This window comes from Leguminivora glycinivorella, chromosome 27 (genome assembly GCF_023078275.1).
Source record: "Leguminivora glycinivorella isolate SPB_JAAS2020 chromosome 27, LegGlyc_1.1, whole genome shotgun sequence".
Taxonomy (NCBI): domain Eukaryota; kingdom Metazoa; phylum Arthropoda; class Insecta; order Lepidoptera; family Tortricidae; genus Leguminivora; species Leguminivora glycinivorella.
In genome coordinates this window covers 5669658-5691453 of record NC_062997.1, presented here as the reverse complement: position 1 = coordinate 5691453, position 21796 = coordinate 5669658, and the positions used below count along the sequence as shown (strand labels likewise).

The 21796-nt window shown below is 44.1% G+C and overlaps 1 protein-coding gene across 3 annotated transcripts in view; it reads left to right on the top strand.

Annotated features, from left to right (window-relative positions):
- LOC125240283 (sorting and assembly machinery component 50 homolog A) overlaps nucleotides 1-21796 on the top strand; it is a 38357-nt gene that overhangs the window by 11915 nt on the left and 4646 nt on the right. For 2 of the 3 annotated variants that reach the window (XM_048148150.1, XM_048148149.1), the window contains one exon: nucleotides 850-1038. In XM_048148150.1, coding sequence (XP_048004107.1) covers nucleotides 850-1034 — 185 coding nt within the window. In that variant the 3' untranslated portion in view covers nucleotides 1035-1038. The remainder of the gene's footprint in view (nucleotides 1-849; nucleotides 1039-21796) is intronic. The other variant, XM_048148151.1, reaches the window with a different exon arrangement.

Sequence of the window (21796 nt, the reverse complement as noted above, 5' to 3'; positions counted from 1 at the left end):
GGCTCATGGGAGCCTAGGGTCCACTTTGACAACTAATCCCAAGATTTGGCGTAGGCACTAGTTTTTACGAAAGCGACTGACATCTGACCTTTCAACCCGAAGGGTAACTAGGCCTTATTGGAATTAGTCCGGTTTCGTCACGATGTTATCCTTGACCGAAAAGCGACTGGCAAAATATCAAATGACATTTCGCACATAAATTCCGAAAAGCTCATCGGTGCGAGCCGGGGTTCGAACCCGCGACCTCCAACGAAATTCGCACGTACTTACCGCTAGGCTACAAGCGCTTTTATAAAAAGAAAATCCCTCTTCAAAAGAACGGTCATTTCTTGCCAATTTTATTAAATTACTTGAAAATTAATTGACTAAAAATTATTTTAAAAAAAATTTTGAAATATGTACTTATAAAAAGCTCTTTAATTTTAATTTTCACTTTTACCCCCCTAAAAGTGGCCCCTATAGTTAAATTTTCTTAATTTAAATTACATGCCCGTCTTTGGGTCACAGATTAACATAATGTGTACCAAATTTTAATCGGTTTAGTAGTTTTGGACAAAATTGGCTGTGACAGACGCACGAGTGATCATATAAGCGTGCCGTTTTTAACCCTCTACGCAAAAACCAAGTTTGACGTGTCTGTCTGTCTGTGTGTGTGTGTCTGTCTGTCTGTGGCATCGTAGCTCCCGGACGGATGAACCTATTTCGATTTAGTGTTTTTGTTTGAAAGCTGAGTTAGTCGGGAGTGTTCTTAGCCATGTTTCATGAAATACGGTCCATTATGTCGGGGTTTCTTTCAAAATTTTAATTCCTTTATGAGTACGAAAGTAAAAAAAAATGCATTGTCAACAGAAGAATCTGGCACCTCTCCCTGGGAAGCCCTAACAGCTGTCCGCGTCTCCTGCGGTGCTGGCGTCGCCTTGCGACTCGGCCGCGTGGCCCGACTCGAGCTGAACTACTGCGCGCCGATTCTAGCGCGGACTGGTGACGTCACACAGCCGGGGATCAGCTTCGGAGTCGGCGCTGACTTCTTGTAGACACGTGAGTACACACACACACACACACACACACACACACGCACGCACGCACGCACGCACGCACGCACGCACGCACGCACGTACGTCGTAGGCCACGTCTTTGCCTTTGGCTAGTCTGTGGCCAAGAGTAAGCCCCCAGTAAATGCAAGTTATAATGTAGTGACATCTCGCGTCAAATAGCGTAAATTATCAGTACCGCTACTCGACACTAGGTGTCAACAGTGTCGCGTCTGCCAAAAATGTAATATTAAAACAGTTTACAACTTATATTACAAGCAGAAAGAATTGAAAACAGAGTACTGATTAATGCTATTGTAATATTAGCTAAAAACCGGCCAAGAGCGTGTCGGGCCACGCTCAGTGTAGGGTTCCGTAGTTTTCCGTATTTTTCTCAAAAACTACTGAACCTATCATGTTCAAAACAATTTTCCTAGAAAGTCTTTATAAAGTTCTACTTTTGTGATTTTTTTCATATTTTTTAAACATATGGTTCAAAAGTTAGAGGGGGGGCACGCAATTTTTTTTTCTTTAGGAGCGATTATTTCCGAAAATATTAATATTATCAAAAAACGATCTTAGCAAACCCTTATTCATTTTTTAATACCTATCCAACAATATATCACACGTTGGGGTTGGAATGAAAAAAAATATCAGCCCCCACTTTACATGTAGGGGGGGTACCCTAATAAAACATTTTTTTCCATTTTTTATTTTTGCACTTTGTTGGCGTGATTGATATACATATTGATACCAAATTTCAGCTTTCTAGTGCTAACGGTTACTGAGATTATCCGCGGACGGACGGACGGACGGACGGACGGACGGACGGACAGACAGACATGGCGAAACTATAAGGGTTCCTAGTTGACTACGGAACCCTAAAAAATGTTGAGCATTAGACTTTTTCTGACATCTATTGACAAAACTTACGTTTTATATTTAACCCGACGTTTCGGACATGACATTACGTCCGTGGTCACGGGTAGACTGGCTGGGAGTTGTATCAACATCTTCTAGCTGTACGAGTTTTTCGAACTACCCGCACTTGATTGTCATCAGTCACTTTTACGCTAGGGTTGCCACTCTGCCTACATACAACACTCACGACATCCGATGGTATGAGACGGGAAGTTTTCTCACGTTTACACTTGCTAATCACTGGATTCCACGAAGATGAAATCCCTTGCCCTTCATTTTGATTGAAATTACGATGTTTCCTGATTTCAATCGCTTCACGTACTTTCCTGCTATAGTAAAGACGTTCAGTTGAAAGGACTTTGGGATTATGCAGTTCAATCCAGTGGTCCCGTTTTAATTTAATAATATGAGTGAAGATCGTGTTAGTTTAAATCAATGACATGCATTGATCCGTTCGATCCGGATTTTTCTTTCTCACGTTGTGTTGCCCGTGTATTTTGCGGTATTACGTACCCATCATTCCAATTACATACGTTTGTAGTTCAATTTTTCATTGTAATTTCCGCCATCTTTGCTCACGGCAAAATGGTACCGAATCCTACAGACGGTGTCGAAACCGACACATCGTGTATGACACAAGATTTATTCGAGCGAGATCTAATTCTCGACGAATTAAAACGAACATTACAGTTCGCAGCAACGAATATAGAACAATTTCGTTCAAGAACTTCCGATTTAACAGCGCACCAGCGAAAGTTTACCAAAATTCAAACTAAGATCGAAAAGGCATTAATTAAGTCTAATAGCTTCAACAAAGAAGCCAACATTAAGATTCGAAATGATTTCAACGATTTATATTACGCGATAGTTACGCATTTAAATAACCTAAAGGAGGTAGATGTAGAAAAGCGGCGAGCGAGCCGCATTCCTGTGCCTAGCCAACACGACACGTTTATGAACGACCGTCGAAACTTGCCTAAATTGTCGCTTCCTGAATTTCACGGTGAACCTACGGGCTGGCCCGCCTTTTTCGACTTATTTCAATCGTTGGTCCACAACAACAATGCCTACACTGACGCGGAAAAGTTTAGGTATTTACTACTTTCGGTTAAAAACGAACCATTTAATTTAATTAAATCAATTCCCATAACGGAAAGTAATTATTCAATTGCGATCGATGTTCTAAAATCCCGTTATGACAACAAACGCATTATTGCGTCACAACATCTAGATAAATTATTCGATATCGATTCTTGTTCCGCGCGCTCATCAGTTGTTGCTATGCGAAATTTGCTTAATGTTTACCACGAAAATATTAAAGCACTTGAAGTTTTGGAGTTTCCGGTTAAAGAATGGGACTTCGTTCTGTTAAATTTATTATTACGTAAAATTCCCGTTAATACGCGAAAAGAATATGAACGTTCTTTAACCAACCCAAGTGAAATACCTAAAGTCCAAACCTTAATAACATTCTTAGAGCGCGAACTTACGGCGGAACAGATGATTACAGTTTCCCATATACAGTCCACAAAAAATAATTCCTTAAGTACAACAAATAAAAATAATTTAATTTCAAATCAAATTACACCTAAACGGGTTTTAATTACGAATACGTCAGACCAAACTCGACCGTATGTCGATACGAATAAGGTTCGATCTTGCGTGAAGTGCAAAGGCTTCCATTCACTTCACAAATGTTTAGAATTTTTAAATTTGTCTACTAAAGATAGATTCACATTTGTTCAAACAAATAACATTTGTTATAATTGTTTATGTTCCGGACATGACTTACGTAATTGTAAATCAAGTTTTAAGTGTCGTAAGTGCAATAAGAAGCACCACACCTTAATTCATTTAGATTCGGACCTTACGCGTACGCGACCCTTCCCGGCGAACAATGAAGCCGCGGAACTAGTTGCCGTCTCGCTCGCTCTAACGGAGCAGTCGCAGCCCGGCGCGGGCGCTGTCCCGAGCCCATCAGCTGTTCACGGCGTGAATCAAAATAATCTAGGTTTAGGTATTGAGCCTCATACGGTGTTACGTCAACTGCGTTGGTTGACCTTTATTACGAAGGTAATAAAATTGCTACAATTCGTTGTATGTTAGACGGGGGCTCACAAGCAGCTCTTATTACTGAATCGTGTATGCAACGATTAAATTTACCGCGACGAAATGTCAGCGAGCCGTTGGTAGGTGTCGGTGATTTACCGCTCAACCCTAGGGGTACCTTCGTGTGCTCAATTTCGCCCAAGGGCAAACAAAGTCCAAGTATTCCTTTGGAGGCTACTATTTTGTCAAAATTAACCCGTCAAATGCCTAGTGTACCACTAGCACCGTACGGGGAATGGCCTCATTTGCAAGGGCTCGCTCTAGCCGACCCTGAATTTCATAAACCTCAGCCGGTTGACATGATACTTGGCGAGGACATTTTCATGGATGTCATTCGCGAGGGTATAGTCAGGGGTAAACCTGGCACACCCACAGCAATCAATAGTGTATTTGGTTATTTACTAGGGGGTAAAGTCAACTTTACTTCTAATATTTCGACTCCACGCCATACTTGTTTTACGTCGTTCGACAACGACAATCTCGAGAAGTTTTGGGAGCTGGAGTCAGTTCCAGAGATGCGGAGTTACACTCCCGAAGAAAAGCTATGCGAATCCTTTTTCCAAAGGACGCATACGCGCGATGAGACAGGGCGATACATAGTTGCTCTGCCATTCAAGCCCGATGCACCGCCCCTCGGCGAGTCTCGGCAAATTGCTCTAGCACGTTTCCACAAACTGGAATACCGTCTAGAACGAAACCCCCAGCTGAAGGCGGAGTATCACGCGTGCCTCCAGGAGTATGTGGATCTTAACCACATGGAGCTCGCGGACGATAACCCCCGCTGGCGCGAGTTATTACATCCCGCACCACTCGGTGTCGAAGATTTCCGACACTACCCGAACTCGTGTTGTCTATGATGCTGGTTGTCGCACAACGAGTGGCTACGCGCTCAATGATGCGTTGCTAAAAGGGCCTAAGTTACACTTAGACATAGTAGATGTACTTCTAAAATTTCGAGTACATAAAGTTGCATTTTGTTCGGATATTAAACAAATGTATCGGAATATTCTTGTACGTGAGAGTGATAGGGACTTTCAGCGCATCCTGTGGCGCAAGTCGCCAGAGGAACCTCTGCGCGATTATAGGCTGCGTACCGTTACTTTTGGTATCAGTAGTTCCCCTTATCTCGCCTTGCGCACAATTAAACAGCTCGCGCATGACGAAGCCGAGCGTTTCCCGCTCGCCTCGCCAGTCCTCCTAAATGACGTGTTCGTCGACGATGTGGTGACCGGCGCAGATACCTTAGCCGAAGCCCTCAATCTGCAGCAGGAGCTGATAGGTATTTGTGCCACGGCCGGGTTCGAATTGCGAAAGTGGCAAAGTAACTCGCCAGCCATTCTCGCTGCCACGCGACCGACAGAGTTTCATGGTGAGCGGCGCGAAAATGTTCATTTTGCCGAAATGGAAAATGACAAAGGGGTCAAGGTCCTTGGACTTCAATGGAATCCAAGATCTGACGCATTTAGTTTCAAAGTTCAAAGTTCTTCGCAGGCCTGTACAAAGCGGGCGATTCTTTCCGAAATTGCAAAAATTTACGACCCCCTCGGGTTATTATCTCCGGTGACATTGTTTGCCAAACATTTAATTCAATTGCTATGGTTAGCCAAAATTTCCTGGGACTCAGAACCCCTATCGATATTATTAACTCATGGACGAGTTTTATTAACGAGCTACCGCTCCTATCGCAAATTTCTTTTCCTCGTCATATTTTCAATACTGACGACTTCGATTCAATCGAAATTCACGGATTTGCCGACGCAAGCAAAATTGCATACGCAGCATGTGTTTATATACGTCTGACGGACAACACCGGGCGAGTTCAAACCTATTTAGTCATGGCTAAAAGTCGCGTTGCACCTCTTCGGGTATGCCTTACTATACCTAGAATGGAATTGATGGGTTGTGTAATCCTATCAAAATTAATTGAAAGAGTTATGCATCTTTACGGTGGTCACATTCACCCCGATCAAGTGTACGCATGGTCTGACAGTTCCGTCGTGCTCGCGTGGCTTCAGTCACCCCCGCACGAATGGAAAACGTTTGTCTCGAACCGCACTAGTGAGATTTTGTCCCGTGTCCCGGCGCGCTGTTGGCGTCACGTCCCGTCAGCTGATAACAGCGCTGACCCGGCGTCTCGCGGTCTGCTCCCCGCCGCGCTCGTACAAAATGACTTGTGGTTCCATGGTCCTACATGGCTCCAACAAAGTCGCGACTCCTGGCCTATACCAAAACCGGTGGTAAACACGAACGAGGAAAAACGCAATACACATGACTCGGCAAGTCTTAGTTATGCATGTGTGTCCACATTGCCTCCTTCCCCGGACGACGACACTCTTATAACGCGATTTTCGTCGCTAGGTAAATTAGTTCGCGTCACGGCAGTCATATTTCGTTTCTACAATAAATGCAGGAAACATAAACAAACATTCCCAAAGTACGTCACCGTACCAGAGTACAATTTTGCATTAAATCGACTAATATTGATTACACAACAAAAAGTGTTCGAAGACGACATTAAGAGGATTTCGTCAAATAAACTTCCGTCAATTCGTTTGCGGCGTCTCACGCCCATTATAGATAGGGATGGTTTGTTACGCGTCGGCGGACGTATTCACAAATCACTTTTACCTTTTGAATCAAAACATCAATTGATTTTACCTAAAAGACATCCTCTTACAAATCTTATCATTGACGATGCGCATATAAAGGAACTACATGCCGGTTCGCAGTGCGTGCAAAACTCGCTCTTACAGCGATACTGGATTATCTCTGGTCGTGATATTGTTCGCCTCCGCGTACATCGTTGTATCAAATGCTTCCGCGCTCGACCGACTCGCTGCCAGCCGCGCATAGGAATGTTACCCTCGGTTCGGCTACGCCCCGCACGTGTGTTTAGTAAAACGTCTTGTGACTTTTGTGGGCCATTCTACGTACGCGCTAATAAGGTTCGTAATGCAAAAATAATAAAATGTTACGTTGCAGTTTTCGTATGTATGAGCGTTAAAGCTGTACATCTTGAGTTAGTTTCCGAACTTTCCACGGAAGGTTTTTTAGCTGCGTTGCGACGTTTCACGTCCCGTCGAGGATATTGTACGGATATATATACCGATTGCGGACGTAACTTTGTTGGTTGTAATAATTACCTTCAAGAGTTATATATTTTTTTACGTAATGATTCGGTCATGAGTGCCCTTAATCAACAAACTTTAAAACAAGGATTAACTTGGCATTTTCAACCACCTTATGCTAGTCATTTCGGTGGATTATTTGAAGCAGCTGTTAAGAGTTTCAAAACTCATTTACATCGCGTAATAGGTACACAAACGCAAACATATGATTGTATGCACACTTTGACGTGTCAAATCGAAGCTGTATTAAACAGTCGTCCGCTCTGCGTTCTAAGTTCGGACTCCGCGGATCCTTTACCTCTTACGCCGGCCCATTTCTTAATCGGTGAGCCCTTAACGGCCCTACCGGACGTTTCTCTGATAGACGAGAACCCTAATCGTCTTACACGTTGGCGCTGGATACAGCAAGCTGTCCAGCATTTCTGGCGTCGATGGAGTCGTGAATATCTCCATCAACTGCAACAAAGTACAAAGTGGCTGCAAGACCGCGGTCCCGCCGTTCGTGAAGGTACTGTTGTTGTGGTATGCGACGACCACCTGCCGCCGCTGCAGTGGAAACTCGCGCGCGTTCATGCTGTCCATCCGGGCAGCGATCAAGTTATTCGCGTCGTAACATTGAAAAGCGGGAACACGTTGTTCAAACGACCTGTTGTGAAGGTCTGTCCCTTACCTTTAGAATAAACTTATACAATCGTTACGACTCTTAATGTTAAGTTAAATATAAGTTTCATAAAATATTTTGGTATACTTTCGTATGGTTTCTTTTTTTATTTTCTTTTAAAAGTCACTCCGTGTCTTTTAAGGTGAGCGGCATGTTCCGTCGAGGAACAGAGATTTTTAGTTTTAATTTCTTTTCTTGATATAGTTAAATAGTTATTTCATTTTCATACATACAAGGCAACACAATTTTGAAAGAATACTTGTTTCCATGTATATGTAGCACAGTTTTTTGGAGCTGGCAATTACAGAAGTCCCAAAGCGACTTTCCGGTGCCCCACCACGCCACCTGGCGGATATATAGAAAAAACTCTCTCTTCGACCGTGCGAGCGCCATGATCTGCGCTCCCGTTAATACGAATTAAAAATAGTTATCGGTGCACCGGCGCGACACAAACGTGAAAATTGACATTCAAGTGATATCCAAACCCAGTGACCTAAGCTTCCGTTTATATGTGACAATCGTTTTAGTGTGAGGATTTTCCCAAAGTGTTTCCACGTGGCCCCACAAGCGCCTCTGGACAAATGTAAGTAGCCTCACCAATTAAACGCCGCTACATATAGTTTTTTACCAGTTTAGTACCAAAAAACTATATGTAGCGGCGTTTAATTGGTGAGGCTACTTACATTTGTCCAGAGGCGCTTGTGGGGCCACGTGGAAACACTTTGGGAAAATCCTCACACTGAAACGATTGTCACATATAAACGGAAGCTTAGGTCACTGGTCGGAATATCACTTAAAATGTCAATTTTCACGTTTATGTCGCGCCGGTGCACCGATAACTATTTTTAATTCGTATTAACGGGAGCGCAGATCATGGCGCTCGCACGGTCGAAGAGAGAGTTTTTTTTATATCTCCGCCAGGTGGCGTGGTGGGGCACCGGAAAGTCGCTTTGGGACTTCTGTAATTGCCAGCTCCAAAAACTGTGCTACATATACATGGAAACAAGTATTCTTTCAAAATTGTGTTGCCTTGTATGTATGAAAATGAAATAACTATTTAACTATATCAAGAAAAGAAATTAAAACTAAAAATCTCTGTTCCTCGACGGAACATGCCGCTCACCTTAAAAGACACGGAGTGACTTTTAAAAGAAAATAAAAAAAGAAACCATACGAAAGTATACCAAAATATTTTATGAAACTTATATTTAACTTAACATTAAGAGTCGTAACGATTGTATAAGTTTATTCTAAAGGTAAGGGACAGACCTTCACAACAGGTCGTTTGAACAACGTGTTCCCGCTTTTCAATGTTACGACGCGAATAACTTGATCGCTGCCCGGATGGACAGCATGCACGCGCGCGAGTTTCCACTGCAGCGGCGGCAGGTGGTCGTCGCATACCACAACAACAGTACCTTCACGAACGGCGGGACCGCGATCTTGAAGCCACCTTGTACTTTGTTGCAGTTGATGGAGATATTCACGACTCCATCGACGCCAGAAATGCTGGACAGCTTGCTGTATCCAGCGCCAACGTGTAAGACGATTAGGGTTCTCGTCTATCAGAGAAACGTCCGGTAGGGCCGTTAAGGGCTCACCGATTAAGAAATGGGCCGGCGTAAGAGGTAAAGGATCCGCGGAGTCCGAACTTAGAACGCAGAGCGGACGACTGTTTAATACAGCTTCGATTTGACACGTCAAAGTGTGCATACAATCATATGTTTGCGTTTGTGTACCTATTACGCGATGTAAATGAGCTTTGAAACTCTTAACAGCCGCTTCAAATAATCCACCGAAATGACTAGCATAAGGTGGTTGAAAATGCCAAGTTAATCCTTGTTTTAAAGTTTGTTGATTAAGGGCACTCATGACCGAATCATTACGTAAAAAAATATATACTCTTGAAGGTAATTATTACAACCAACAAAGTTACGTCCGCAATCGGTATATATATCCGTACAATATCCTCGACGGGACGTGAAACGTCGCAACGCAGCTAAAAAACCTTCCGTGGAAAGTTCGGAAACTAACTCAAGATGTACAGCTTTAACGCTCATACATACGAAAACTGCAACGTAACATTTTATTATTTTTGCATTACGAACCTTATTAGCGCGTACGTAGAATGGCCCACAAAAGTCACAAGACGTTTTACTAAACACACGTGCGGGGCGTAGCCGAACCGAGGGTAACATTCCTATGCGCGGCTGGCAGCGAGTCGGTCGAGCGCGGAAGCATTTGATACAACGATGTACGCGGAGGCGAACAATATCACGACCAGAGATAATCCAGTATCGCTGTAAGAGCGAGTTTTGCACGCACTGCGAACCGGCATGTAGTTCCTTTATATGCGCATCGTCAATGATAAGATTTGTAAGAGGATGTCTTTTAGGTAAAATCAATTGATGTTTTGATTCAAAAGGTAAAAGTGATTTGTGAATACGTCCGCCGACGCGTAACAAACCATCCCTATCTATAATGGGCGTGAGACGCCGCAAACGAATTGACGGAAGTTTATTTGACGAAATCCTCTTAATGTCGTCTTCGAACACTTTTTGTTGTGTAATCAATATTAGTCGATTTAATGCAAAATTGTACTCTGGTACGGTGACGTACTTTGGGAATGTTTGTTTATGTTTCCTGCATTTATTGTAGAAACGAAATATGACTGCCGTGACGCGAACTAATTTACCTAGCGACGAAAATCGCGTTATAAGAGTGTCGTCGTCCGGGGAAGGAGGCAATGTGGACACACATGCATAACTAAGACTTGCCGAGTCATGTGTATTGCGTTTTTCCTCGTTCGTGTTTACCACCGGTTTTGGTATAGGCCAGGAGTCGCGACTTTGTTGGAGCCATGTAGGACCATGGAACCACAAGTCATTTTGTACGAGCGCGGCGGGGAGCAGACCGCGAGACGCCGGGTCAGCGCTGTTATCAGCTGACGGGACGTGACGCCAACAGCGCGCCGGGACACGGGACAAAATCTCACTAGTGCGGTTCGAGACAAACGTTTTCCATTCGTGCGGGGGTGACTGAAGCCACGCGAGCACGACGGAACTGTCAGACCATGAGTACACTTGATCGGGGTGAATTTGACCACCGTAAAGATGCATAACTCTTTCAATTAATTTTGATAGGATTACACAACCCATCAATTCCATTCTAGGTATAGTAAGGCATACCCGAAGAGGTGCAACGCGACTTTTAGCCATGACTAAATAGGTTCGAACTCGCCCGGTGTTGTCCGTCAGACGTATATAAACACATGCTGCGTATGCAATTTTGCTTGCGTCGGCAAATCCGTGAATTTCGATTGAATCGAAGTCGTCAGTATTGAAAATATGACGAGGAAAAGAAATTTGCGATAGGAGCGGTAGCTCGTTAATAAAACTCGTCCATGAGTTAATAATATCGATAGGGGGTTCTGAGTCCCAGGAAATTTTGGCTAACCATAGCAATTGAATTAAATGTTTGGCAAACAATGTCACCGGAGATAATAACCCGAGGGGGTCGTAAATTTTTGCAATTTCGGAAAGAATCGCCCGCTTTGTACAGGCCTGCGAAGAACTTTGAACTTTGAAACTAAATGCGTCAGATCTTGGATTCCATTGAAGTCCAAGGACCTTGACCCCTTTGTCATTTTCCATTTCGGCAAAATGAACATTTTCGCGCCGCTCACCATGAAACTCTGTCGGTCGCGTGGCAGCGAGAATGGCTGGCGAGTTACTTTGCCACTTTCGCAATTCGAACCCGGCCGTGGCACAAATACCTATCAGCTCCTGCTGCAGATTGAGGGCTTCGGCTAAGGTATCTGCGCCGGTCACCACATCGTCGACGAACACGTCATTTAGGAGGACTGGCGAGGCGAGCGGGAAACGCTCGGCTTCGTCATGCGCGAGCTGTTTAATTGTGCGCAAGGCGAGATAAGGGGAACTACTGATACCGAAAGTAACGGTACCTACCGACACCGAGTGGTGCGGGATGTAATAACTCGCGCCAGCGGGGGGGTTATCGTCCGCGAGCTCCATGTGGTTAAGATCCACATACTCCTGGAGGCACGCGTGATACTCCGCCTTCAGCTGGGGGTTTCGTTCTAGACGGTATTCCAGTTTGTGGAAACGTGCTAGAGCAATTTGCCGAGACTCGCCGAGGGGCGGTGCATCGGGCTTGAATGGCAGAGCAACTATGTATCGCCCTGTCTCATCGCGCGTATGCGTCGTTTGGAAAAAGGATTCGCATAGCTTTTCTTCGGGAGTGTAACTCCGCATCTCTGGAACTGACTCCAGCTCCCAAAACTTCTCGAGATTGTCGTTGTCGAACGACGTAAAACAAGTATGGCGTGGAGTCGAAATATTAGAAGTAAAGTTGACTTTACCCCCTAGTAAATAACCAAATACACTATTGATTGCGGTGGGTGTGCCAGGTTTACCCCTGACTATACCCTCGCGAATGACATCCATGAAAATGTCCTCGCCAAGTATCATGTCAACCGGCTGAGGTTTATGAAAATCAGGGTCGGCTAGAGCGAGCCCTTGCAAATGAGGCCAGTCCCCGTACGGTGCTAGTGGTACACTAGGCATTTGACGGGTTAATTTTGATAAAATAGTAGCCTCCAAAGGAATACTTGGACTTTGTTTGCCCTTGGGCGAAATTGAGCACACGAAGGTACCCCTAGGGTTGAGCGGTAAATCACCGACACCTACCAACGGCTCGCTGACATTTCGTCGCGGTAAATTTAATCGTTGCATACACGATTCAGTAATAAGAGCTGCTTGTGAGCCCCGTCTAACATACAACGAATTGTAGCAATTTTATTACCTTCGTAATAAAGGTCAACCAACGCAGTTGACAGTAACACCGTATGAGGCTCAATACCTAAACCTAGATTATTTTGATTCACGCCGTGAACAGCTGATGGGCTCGGGACAGCGCCCGCGCCGGGCTGCGACTGCTCCGTTAGAGCGAGCGAGACGGCAACTAGTTCCGCGGCTTCATTGTTCGCCGGGAAGGGTCGCGTACGCGTAAGGTCCGAATCTAAATGAATTAAGGTGTGGTGCTTCTTATTGCACTTACGACACTTAAAACTTGATTTACAATTACGTAAGTCATGTCCGGAACATAAACAATTATAACAAATGTTATTTGTTTGAACAAATGTGAATCTATCTTTAGTAGACAAATTTAAAAACTCCAAACATTTGTGAAGGGCATGCGAGCCTTTGCACTTCACGCAAGATCGAACCTTATTCGTATCGACATACGGTCGAGTTTGGTCTGACGTATTCGTAATTAAAACCCGTTTAGGTGTAATTTGATTTGAAATTAAATTATTTTTATTTGTTGTACTTAAGGAATTATTTTTTGTGGACTGTATATGGGAAACTGTAATCATCTGTTCCGCCGTAAGTTCGCGCTCTAAGAATGTTATTAAGGTTTGGACTTTAGGTATTTCACTTGGGTTGGTTAAAGAACGTTCATATTCTTTTCGCGTATTAACGGGAATTTTACGTAATAATAAATTTAACAGAACGAAGTCCCATTCTTTAACCGGAAACTCCAAAACTTCAAGTGCTTTAATATTTTCGTGGTAAACATTAAGCAAATTTCGCATAGCAACAACTGATGAGCGCGCGGAACAAGAATCGATATCGAATAATTTATCTAGATGTTGTGACGCAATAATGCGTTTGTTGTCATAACGGGATTTTAGAACATCGATCGCAATTGAATAATTACTTTCCGTTATGGGAATTGATTTAATTAAATTAAATGGTTCGTTTTTAACCGAAAGTAGTAAATACCTAAACTTTTCCGCGTCAGTGTAGGCATTGTTGTTGTGGACCAACGATTGAAATAAGTCGAAAAAGGCGGGCCAGCCCGTAGGTTCACCGTGAAATTCAGGAAGCGACAATTTAGGCAAGTTTCGACGGTCGTTCATAAACGTGTCGTGTTGGCTAGGCACAGGAATGCGGCTCGCTCGCCGCTTTTCTACATCTACCTCCTTTAGGTTATTTAAATGCGTAACTATCGCGTAATATAAATCGTTGAAATCATTTCGAATCTTAATGTTGGCTTCTTTGTTGAAGCTATTAGACTTAATTAATGCCTTTTCGATCTTAGTTTGAATTTTGGTAAACTTTCGCTGGTGCGCTGTTAAATCGGAAGTTCTTGAACGAAATTGTTCTATATTCGTTGCTGCGAACTGTAATGTTCGTTTTAATTCGTCGAGAATTAGATCTCGCTCGAATAAATCTTGTGTCATACACGATGTGTCGGTTTCGACACCGTCTGTAGGATTCGGTACCATTTTGCCGTGAGCAAAGATGGCGGAAATTACAATGAAAAATTGAACTACAAACGTATGTAATTGGAATGATGGGTACGTAATACCGCAAAATACACGGGCAACACAACGTGAGAAAGAAAAATCCGGATCGAACGGATCAAAAACGTTGTACGTGTTGTTTGCAAGTTTGGTAAAAGTGATTTGTGAATACGTCCGCCGACGCGTAACAAACCATCCCTATCTATAATGGGCGTGAGACGCCGCAAACGAATTGACGGAAGTTTAGTTGACGAAATCCTCTTAATGTCGTCTTCGAACACTTTTTGTTGTGTAATCAATATTAGTCGATTTAATGCAAAATTGTACTCTGGTACGGTGACGTACTTTGGGAATGTTTGTTTATGTTTCCTGCATTTATTGTAGAAACGAAATATGACTGCCGTGACGCGAACTAATTTACCTAGCGACGAAAATCGCGTTATAAGAGTGTCGTCGTCCGGGGAAGGAGGCAATGTGGACACACATGCATAACTAAGACTTGCCGAGTCATGTGTATTGCGTTTTTCCTCGTTCGTGTTTACCACCGGTTTTGGTATAGGCCAGGAGTCGCGACTTTGTTGGAGCCATGTAGGACCATGGAACCACAAGTCATTTTGTACGAGCGCGGCGGGGAGCAGACCGCGAGACGCCGGGTCAGCGCTGTTATCAGCTGACGGGACATGACGCCAACAGCGCGCCGGGACACGGGACAAAATCTCACTAGTGCGGTTCGAGACAAACGTTTTCCATTCGTGCGGGGGTGACTGAAGCCACGCGAGCACGACGGAACTGTCAGACCATGCGTACACTTGATCGGGGTGAATGTGACCACCGTAAAGATGCATAACTCTTTCAATTAATTTTGATAGGATTACACAACCCATCAATTCCATTCTAGGTATAGTAAGGCATACCCGAAGAGGTGCAACGCGACTTTTAGCCATGACTAAATAGGTTTGAACTCGCCCGGTGTTGTCCGTCAGACGTATATAAACACATGCTGCGTATGCAATTTTGCTTGCGTCGGCAAATCCGTGAATTTCGATTGAATCGAAGTCGTCAGTATTGAAAATATGACGAGGAAAAGAAATTTGCGATAGGAGCGGTAGCTCGTTAATAAAACTCGTCCATGAGTTAATAATATCGATAGGGGTTCTGAGTCCCAGGAAATTTTGGCTAACCATAGCAATTGAATTAAATGTTTGGCAAACAATGTCACCGGAGATAATAACCCGAGGGGGTCGTAAATTTTTGCAATTTCGGAAAGAATCGCCCGCTTTGTACAGGCCTGCGAAGAACTTTGAACTTTGAAACTAAATGCGTCAGATCTTGGATTCCATTGAAGTCCAAGGACCTTGACCCCTTTGTCATTTTCCATTTCGGCAAAATGAACATTTTCGCGCCGCTCACCATGAAACTCTGTCGGTCGCGTGGCAGCGAGAATGGCTGGCGAGTTACTTTGCCACTTTCGCAATTCGAACCCGGCCGTGGCACAAATACCTATCAGCTCCTGCTGCAGATTGAGGGCTTCGGCTAAGGTATCTGCGCCGGTCACCACATCGTCGACGAACACGTCATTTAGGAGGACTGGCGAGGCGAGCGGGAAACGCTCGGCTTCGTCATGCGCGAGCTGTTTAATTGTGCGCAAGGCGAGATAAGGGGAACTACTGATACCAAAAGTAACGGTACGCAGCCTATAATCGCGCAGAGGTTCCTCTGGCGACTTGCGCCACAGGATGCGCTGAAAGTCCCTATCACTCTCACGTACAAGAATATTCCGATACATTTGTTTAATATCAGAACAAAATGCAACTTTATGTACTCGAAATTTTAGAAGTACATCTACTATGTCTAAGTGTAACTTAGGCCCTTTTAGCAACGCATCATTGAGCGCGTAGCCACTCGTTGTGCGACAACCAGCATCATAGACAACACGAGTTCGGGTAGTGTCGGAAATCTTCGACACCGAGTGGTGCGGGATGTAATAACTCGCGCCAGCGGGGGTTATCGTCCGCGAGCTCCATGTGGTTAAGATCCACATACTCCTGGAGGCACGCGTGATACTCCGCCTTCAGCTGGGGGTTTCGTTCTAGACGGTATTCCAGTTTGTGGAAACGTGCTAGAGCAATTTGCCGAGACTCGCCGAGGGGCGGTGCATCGGGCTTGAATGGCAGAGCAACTATGTATCGCCCTGTCTCATCGCGCGTATGCGTCCTTTGGAAAAAGGATTCGCATAGCTTTTCTTCGGGAGTGTAACTCCGCATCTCTGGAACTGACTCCAGCTCCCAAAACTTCTCGAGATTGTCGTTGTCGAACGACGTAAAACAAGTATGGCGTGGAGTCGAAATATTAGAAGTAAAGTTGACTTTACCCCTAGTAAATAACCAAATACACTATTGATTGCTGTGGGTGTGCCAGGTTTACCCCTGACTATACCCTCGCGAATGACATCCATGAAAATGTCCTCGCCAAGTATCATGTCAACCGGCTGAGGTTTATGAAATTCAGGGTCGGCTAGAGCGAGCCCTTGCAAATGAGGCCATTCCCCGTACGGTGCTAGTGGTACACTAGGCATTTGACGGGTTAATTTTGACAAAATAGTAGCCTCCAAAGGAATACTTGGACTTTGTTTGCCCTTGGGCGAAATTGAGCACACGAAGGTACCCCTAGGGTTGAGCAGTAAATCACCGACACCTACCAACGGCTCGCTGACATTTCGTCGCGGTAAATTTAATCGTTGCATACACGATTCAGTAATAAGAGCTGCTTGTGAGCCCCCGTCTAACATACAACGAATTGTAGCAATTTTATTACCTTCGTAATAAAGGTCAACCAACGCAGTTGACAGTAACACCGTATGAGGCTCAATACCGAAACCTAGATTATTTTGATTCACGCCGTGAACAGCTGATGGGCTCGGGACAGCGCCCGCGCCGGGCTGCGACTGCTCCGTTAGAGCGAGCGAGACGGCAGCTAGTTCCGCGGCTTCATTGTTCGCCGGGAAGGGTCGCGTACGCGTAAGGTCCGAATCTAAATGGATTAAGGTGTGGTGCTTCTTATTGCACTTACGACACTTAAAACTTGATTTACAATTACGTAAGTCATGTCCGGAACATAAACAATTATAACAAATGTTATTTGTTTGAACAAATGCAAATCTATCTTTTGTAGACAAATTTAAAAACTCCAAACATTTGTGAAGGGCATGGAAGCCTTTGCACTTCACGCAAGATCGAACCTTATTCGTATCGACATACGGTCGAGTTTGGTCTGACGTATTCGTAATTAAAACCCGTTTAGGTGTAATTTGATTTGAAATTAAATTATTTTTATTTGTTGTACTTAAGGAATTATTTTTTGTGGACTGTATATGGGAAACTGTAATCATCTGTTCCGCCGTAAGTTCGCGCTCTAAGAATGTTATTAAGGTTTGGACTTTAGGTATTTCACTTGGGTTGGTTAAAGAACGTTCATATTCTTTTCGCGTATTAACGGGAATTTTACGTAATAATAAATTTAACAGAACGAAGTCCCATTCTTTAACCGGAAACTCCAAAACTTCAAGTGCTTTAATATTTTCGTGGTAAACATTAAGCAAATTTCGCATAGCAACAACTGATGAGCGCGCGGAACAAGAATCGATATCGAATAATTTATCTAGATGTTGTGACGCAATAATGCGTTTGTTGTCATAACGGGATTTTAGAACATCGATCGCAATTGAATAATTACTTTCCGTTATGGGAATTGATTTAATTAAATTAAATGGTTCGTTTTTAACCGAAAGTAGTAAATACCTAAACTTTTCCGCGTCAGTGTAGGCATTGTTGTTGTGGACCAACGATTGAAATAAGTCGAAAAAGGCGGGCCAGCCCGTAGGTTCACCGTGAAATTCAGGAAGCGACAATTTAGGCAAGTTTCGACGGTCGTTCATAAACGTGTCGTGTTGGCTAGGCACAGGAATGCGGCTCGCTCGCCGCTTTTCTACATCTACCTCCTTTAGGTTATTTAAATGCGTAACTATCGCGTAATATAAATCGTTGAAATCATTTCGAATCTTAATGTTGGCTTCTTTGTTGAAGCTATTAGACTTAATTAATGCCTTTTCGATCTTAGTTTGAATTTTGGTAAACTTTCGCTGGTGCGCTGTTAAATCGGAAGTTCTTGAACGAAATTGTTCTATATTCGTTGCTGCGAACTGTAATGTTCGTTTTAATTCGTCGAGAATTAGATCTCGCTCGAATAAATCTTGTGTCATACACGATGTGTCGGTTTCGACACCCTCTGTAGGATTCGGTACCATTTTGCCGTGAGCAAAGATGGCGGAAATTACAATGAAAAATTGAACTACAAACGTATGTAATTGGAATGATGGGTACGTAATACCGCAAAATACACGGGCAACACAACGTGAGAAAGAAAAATCCGGATCGAACGGATCAAAAAACTATATGTAGCGGCGTTTAATTGGTGAGGCTACTTACATTTGTCCAGAGGCGCTTGTGGGGCCACGTGGAAACACTTTGGGAAAATCCTCACACTAAAACGATTGTCACATATAAACGGAAGCTTAGGTCACTGGTCGGAATATCACTTAAAATGTCAATTTTCACGTTTGTGTCGCGCCGGTGCACCGATAACTATTTTTAATTCGTAATAACGGGAGCGCAGATCATGGCGCTCGCACGGTCGAAGAGAGAGTTTTTCTATATATCCGCCAGGTGGCGTGGCAGGCGGACCGGAAAGTCGCTTTGGGACTTCTGTAATTGCCAGCTCCAAAAAACTGTGCTACATATACATGGAAAAAAGTATTCTTTCAAAATTGTGTTGCCTTGTATGTATGAAAATGAAATAACTATTTAACTATATCAAGAAAAGAAATTAAAACTAAAAATCTCTGTTCCTCGACGGAACATGCCCAAAAAACTATATGTAGCGGCGTTTAATTGGTGAGGCTACTTACATTTGTCCAGAGGCGCTTGTGGGGCCACGTGGAAACACTTTGGGAAAATCCTCACACTAAAACGATTGTCACATATAAACGGAAGCTTAGGTCACTGGTCGGAATATCACTTAAAATGTCAATTTTCACGTTTGTGTCGCGCCGGTGCACCGATAACTATTTTTAATTCGTAATAACGGGAGCGCAGATCATGGCGCTCGCACGGTCGAAGAGAGAGTTTTTCTATATATCCGCCAGGTGGCGTGGCAGGCGGACCGGAAAGTCGCTTTGGGACTTCTGTAATTGCCAGCTCCAAAAAACTGTGCTACATATACATGGAAAAAAGTATTCTTTCAAAATTGTGTTGCCTTGTATGTATGAAAATGAAATAACTATTTAACTATATCAAGAAAAGAAACAAACAATGTCACCGGAGATAATAACCCGAGGGGGTCGTAAATTTTTGCAATTTCGGAAAGAATCGCCCGCTTTGTAAGGCCTGCGAAGAACTTTGAACTTTGAAACTAAATGCGTCAGATCTTGGATTCCATTGAAGTCCAAGGACCTTGACCCCTTTGTCATTTTCCATTTCGGCAAAATGAACATTTTCGCGCCGCTCACCATGAAACTCTGTCGGTCGCGTGGCAGCGAGAATGGCTGGCGAGTTACTTTGCCACTTTCGCAATTCGAACCCGGCCGTGGCACAAATACCTATCAGCTCCTGCTGCAGATTGAGGGCTTCGGCTAAGGTATCTGCGCCGGTCACCACATCGTCGACGAACACGTCATTTAGGAGGACTGGCGAGGCGAGCGGGAAACGCTCGGCTTCGTCATGCGCGAGCTGTTTAATTGTGCGCAAGGCGAGATAAGGGGAACTACTGATACCAAAAGTAACGGTACGCAGCCTATAATCGCGCAGAGGTTCCTCTGGCGACTTGCGCCACAGGATGCGCTGAAAGTCCCTATCACTCTCACGTACAAGAATATTCCGATACATTTGTTTAATATCAGAACAAAATGCAACTTTATGTACTCGAAATTTTAGAAGTACATCTACTATGTCTAAGTGTAACTTAGGCCCTTTTAGCAACGCATCATTGAGCGCGTAGCCACTTGTTGTGCGACAACCAGCATCATAGACAACACGAGTTCGGGTAGTGTCGGAAATCTTCGACACCGAGTGGTGCGGGATGTAATAACTCGCGCCAGCGGGGGGGTTATCGTCCGCGAGCTCCATGTGGTTAAGATCCACATACTCCTGGAGGCACGCGTGATACTCCGCCTTCAGCTGGGGGTTTCGTTCTAGACGGTATTCCAGTTTGTGGAAACGTGCTAGAGCAATTTGCCGAGACTCGCCGAGGGGCGGTGCATCGGGCTTGAATGGCAGAGCAACTATGTATCGCCCTGTCTCATCGCGCGTATGCGTCCTTTGGAAAAAGGATTCGCATAGCTTTTCTTCGGGAGTGTAACTCCGCATCTCTGGAACTGACTCCAGCTCCCAAAACTTCTCGAGATTGTCGTTGTCGAACGACGTAAAACAAGTATGGCGTGGAGTCGAAATATTAGAAGTAAAGTTGACTTTACCCCTAGTAAATAACCAAATACACTATTGATTGCTGTGGGTGTGCCAGGTTTACCCCTGACTATACCCTCGCGAATGACATCCATGAAAATGTCCTCGCCAAGTATCATGTCAACCGGCTGAGGTTTATGAAATTCAGGGTCGGCTAGAGCGAGCCCTTGCAAATGAGGCCATTCCCCGTACGGTGCTAGTGGTACACTAGGCATTTGACGGGTTAATTTTGACAAAATAGTAGCCTCCAAAGGAATACTTGGACTTTGTTTGCCCTTGGGCGAAATTGAGCACACGAAGGTACCCCTAGGGTTGAGCGGTAAATCACCGACACCTACCAACGGCTCGCTGACATTTCGTCGCGGTAAATTTAATCGTTGCATACACGATTCAGTAATAAGAGCTGCTTGTGAGCCCCCGTCTAACATACAACGAATTGTAGCAATTTTATTACCTTCGTAATAAAGGTCAACCAACGCAGTTGACAGTAACACCGTATGAGGCTCAATACCTAAACCTAGATTATTTTGATTCACGCCGTGAACAGCTGATGGGCTCGGGACAGCGCCCGCGCCGGGCTGCGACTGCTCCGTTAGAGCGAGCGAGACGGCAACTAGTTCCGCGGCTTCATTGTTCGCCGGGAAGGGTCGCGTACGCGTAAGGTCCGAATCTAAATGAATTAAGGTGTGGTGCTTCTTATTGCACTTACGACACTTAAAACTTGATTTACAATTACGTAAGTCATGTCCGGAACATAAACAATTATAACAAATGTTATTTGTTTGAACAAATGTGAATCTATCTTTAGTAGACAAATTTAAAAATTCTAAACATTTGTGAAGTGAATGGAAGCCTTTGCACTTCACGCAAGATCGAACCTTATTCGTATCGACATACGGTCGAGTTTGGTCTGACGTATTCGTAATTAAAACCCGTTTAGGTGTAATTTGATTTGAATTTAAATTATTTTTATTTGTTGTAATTAAGGAATTATTTTTTGTGGACTGTATGTGGGAAACTGTAATCATCTGTTCCGCCGTAAGTTCGCGCTCTAAGAATGTAATTAAGGTTTGGACTTTAGGTATTTCACTTGGGTTGGT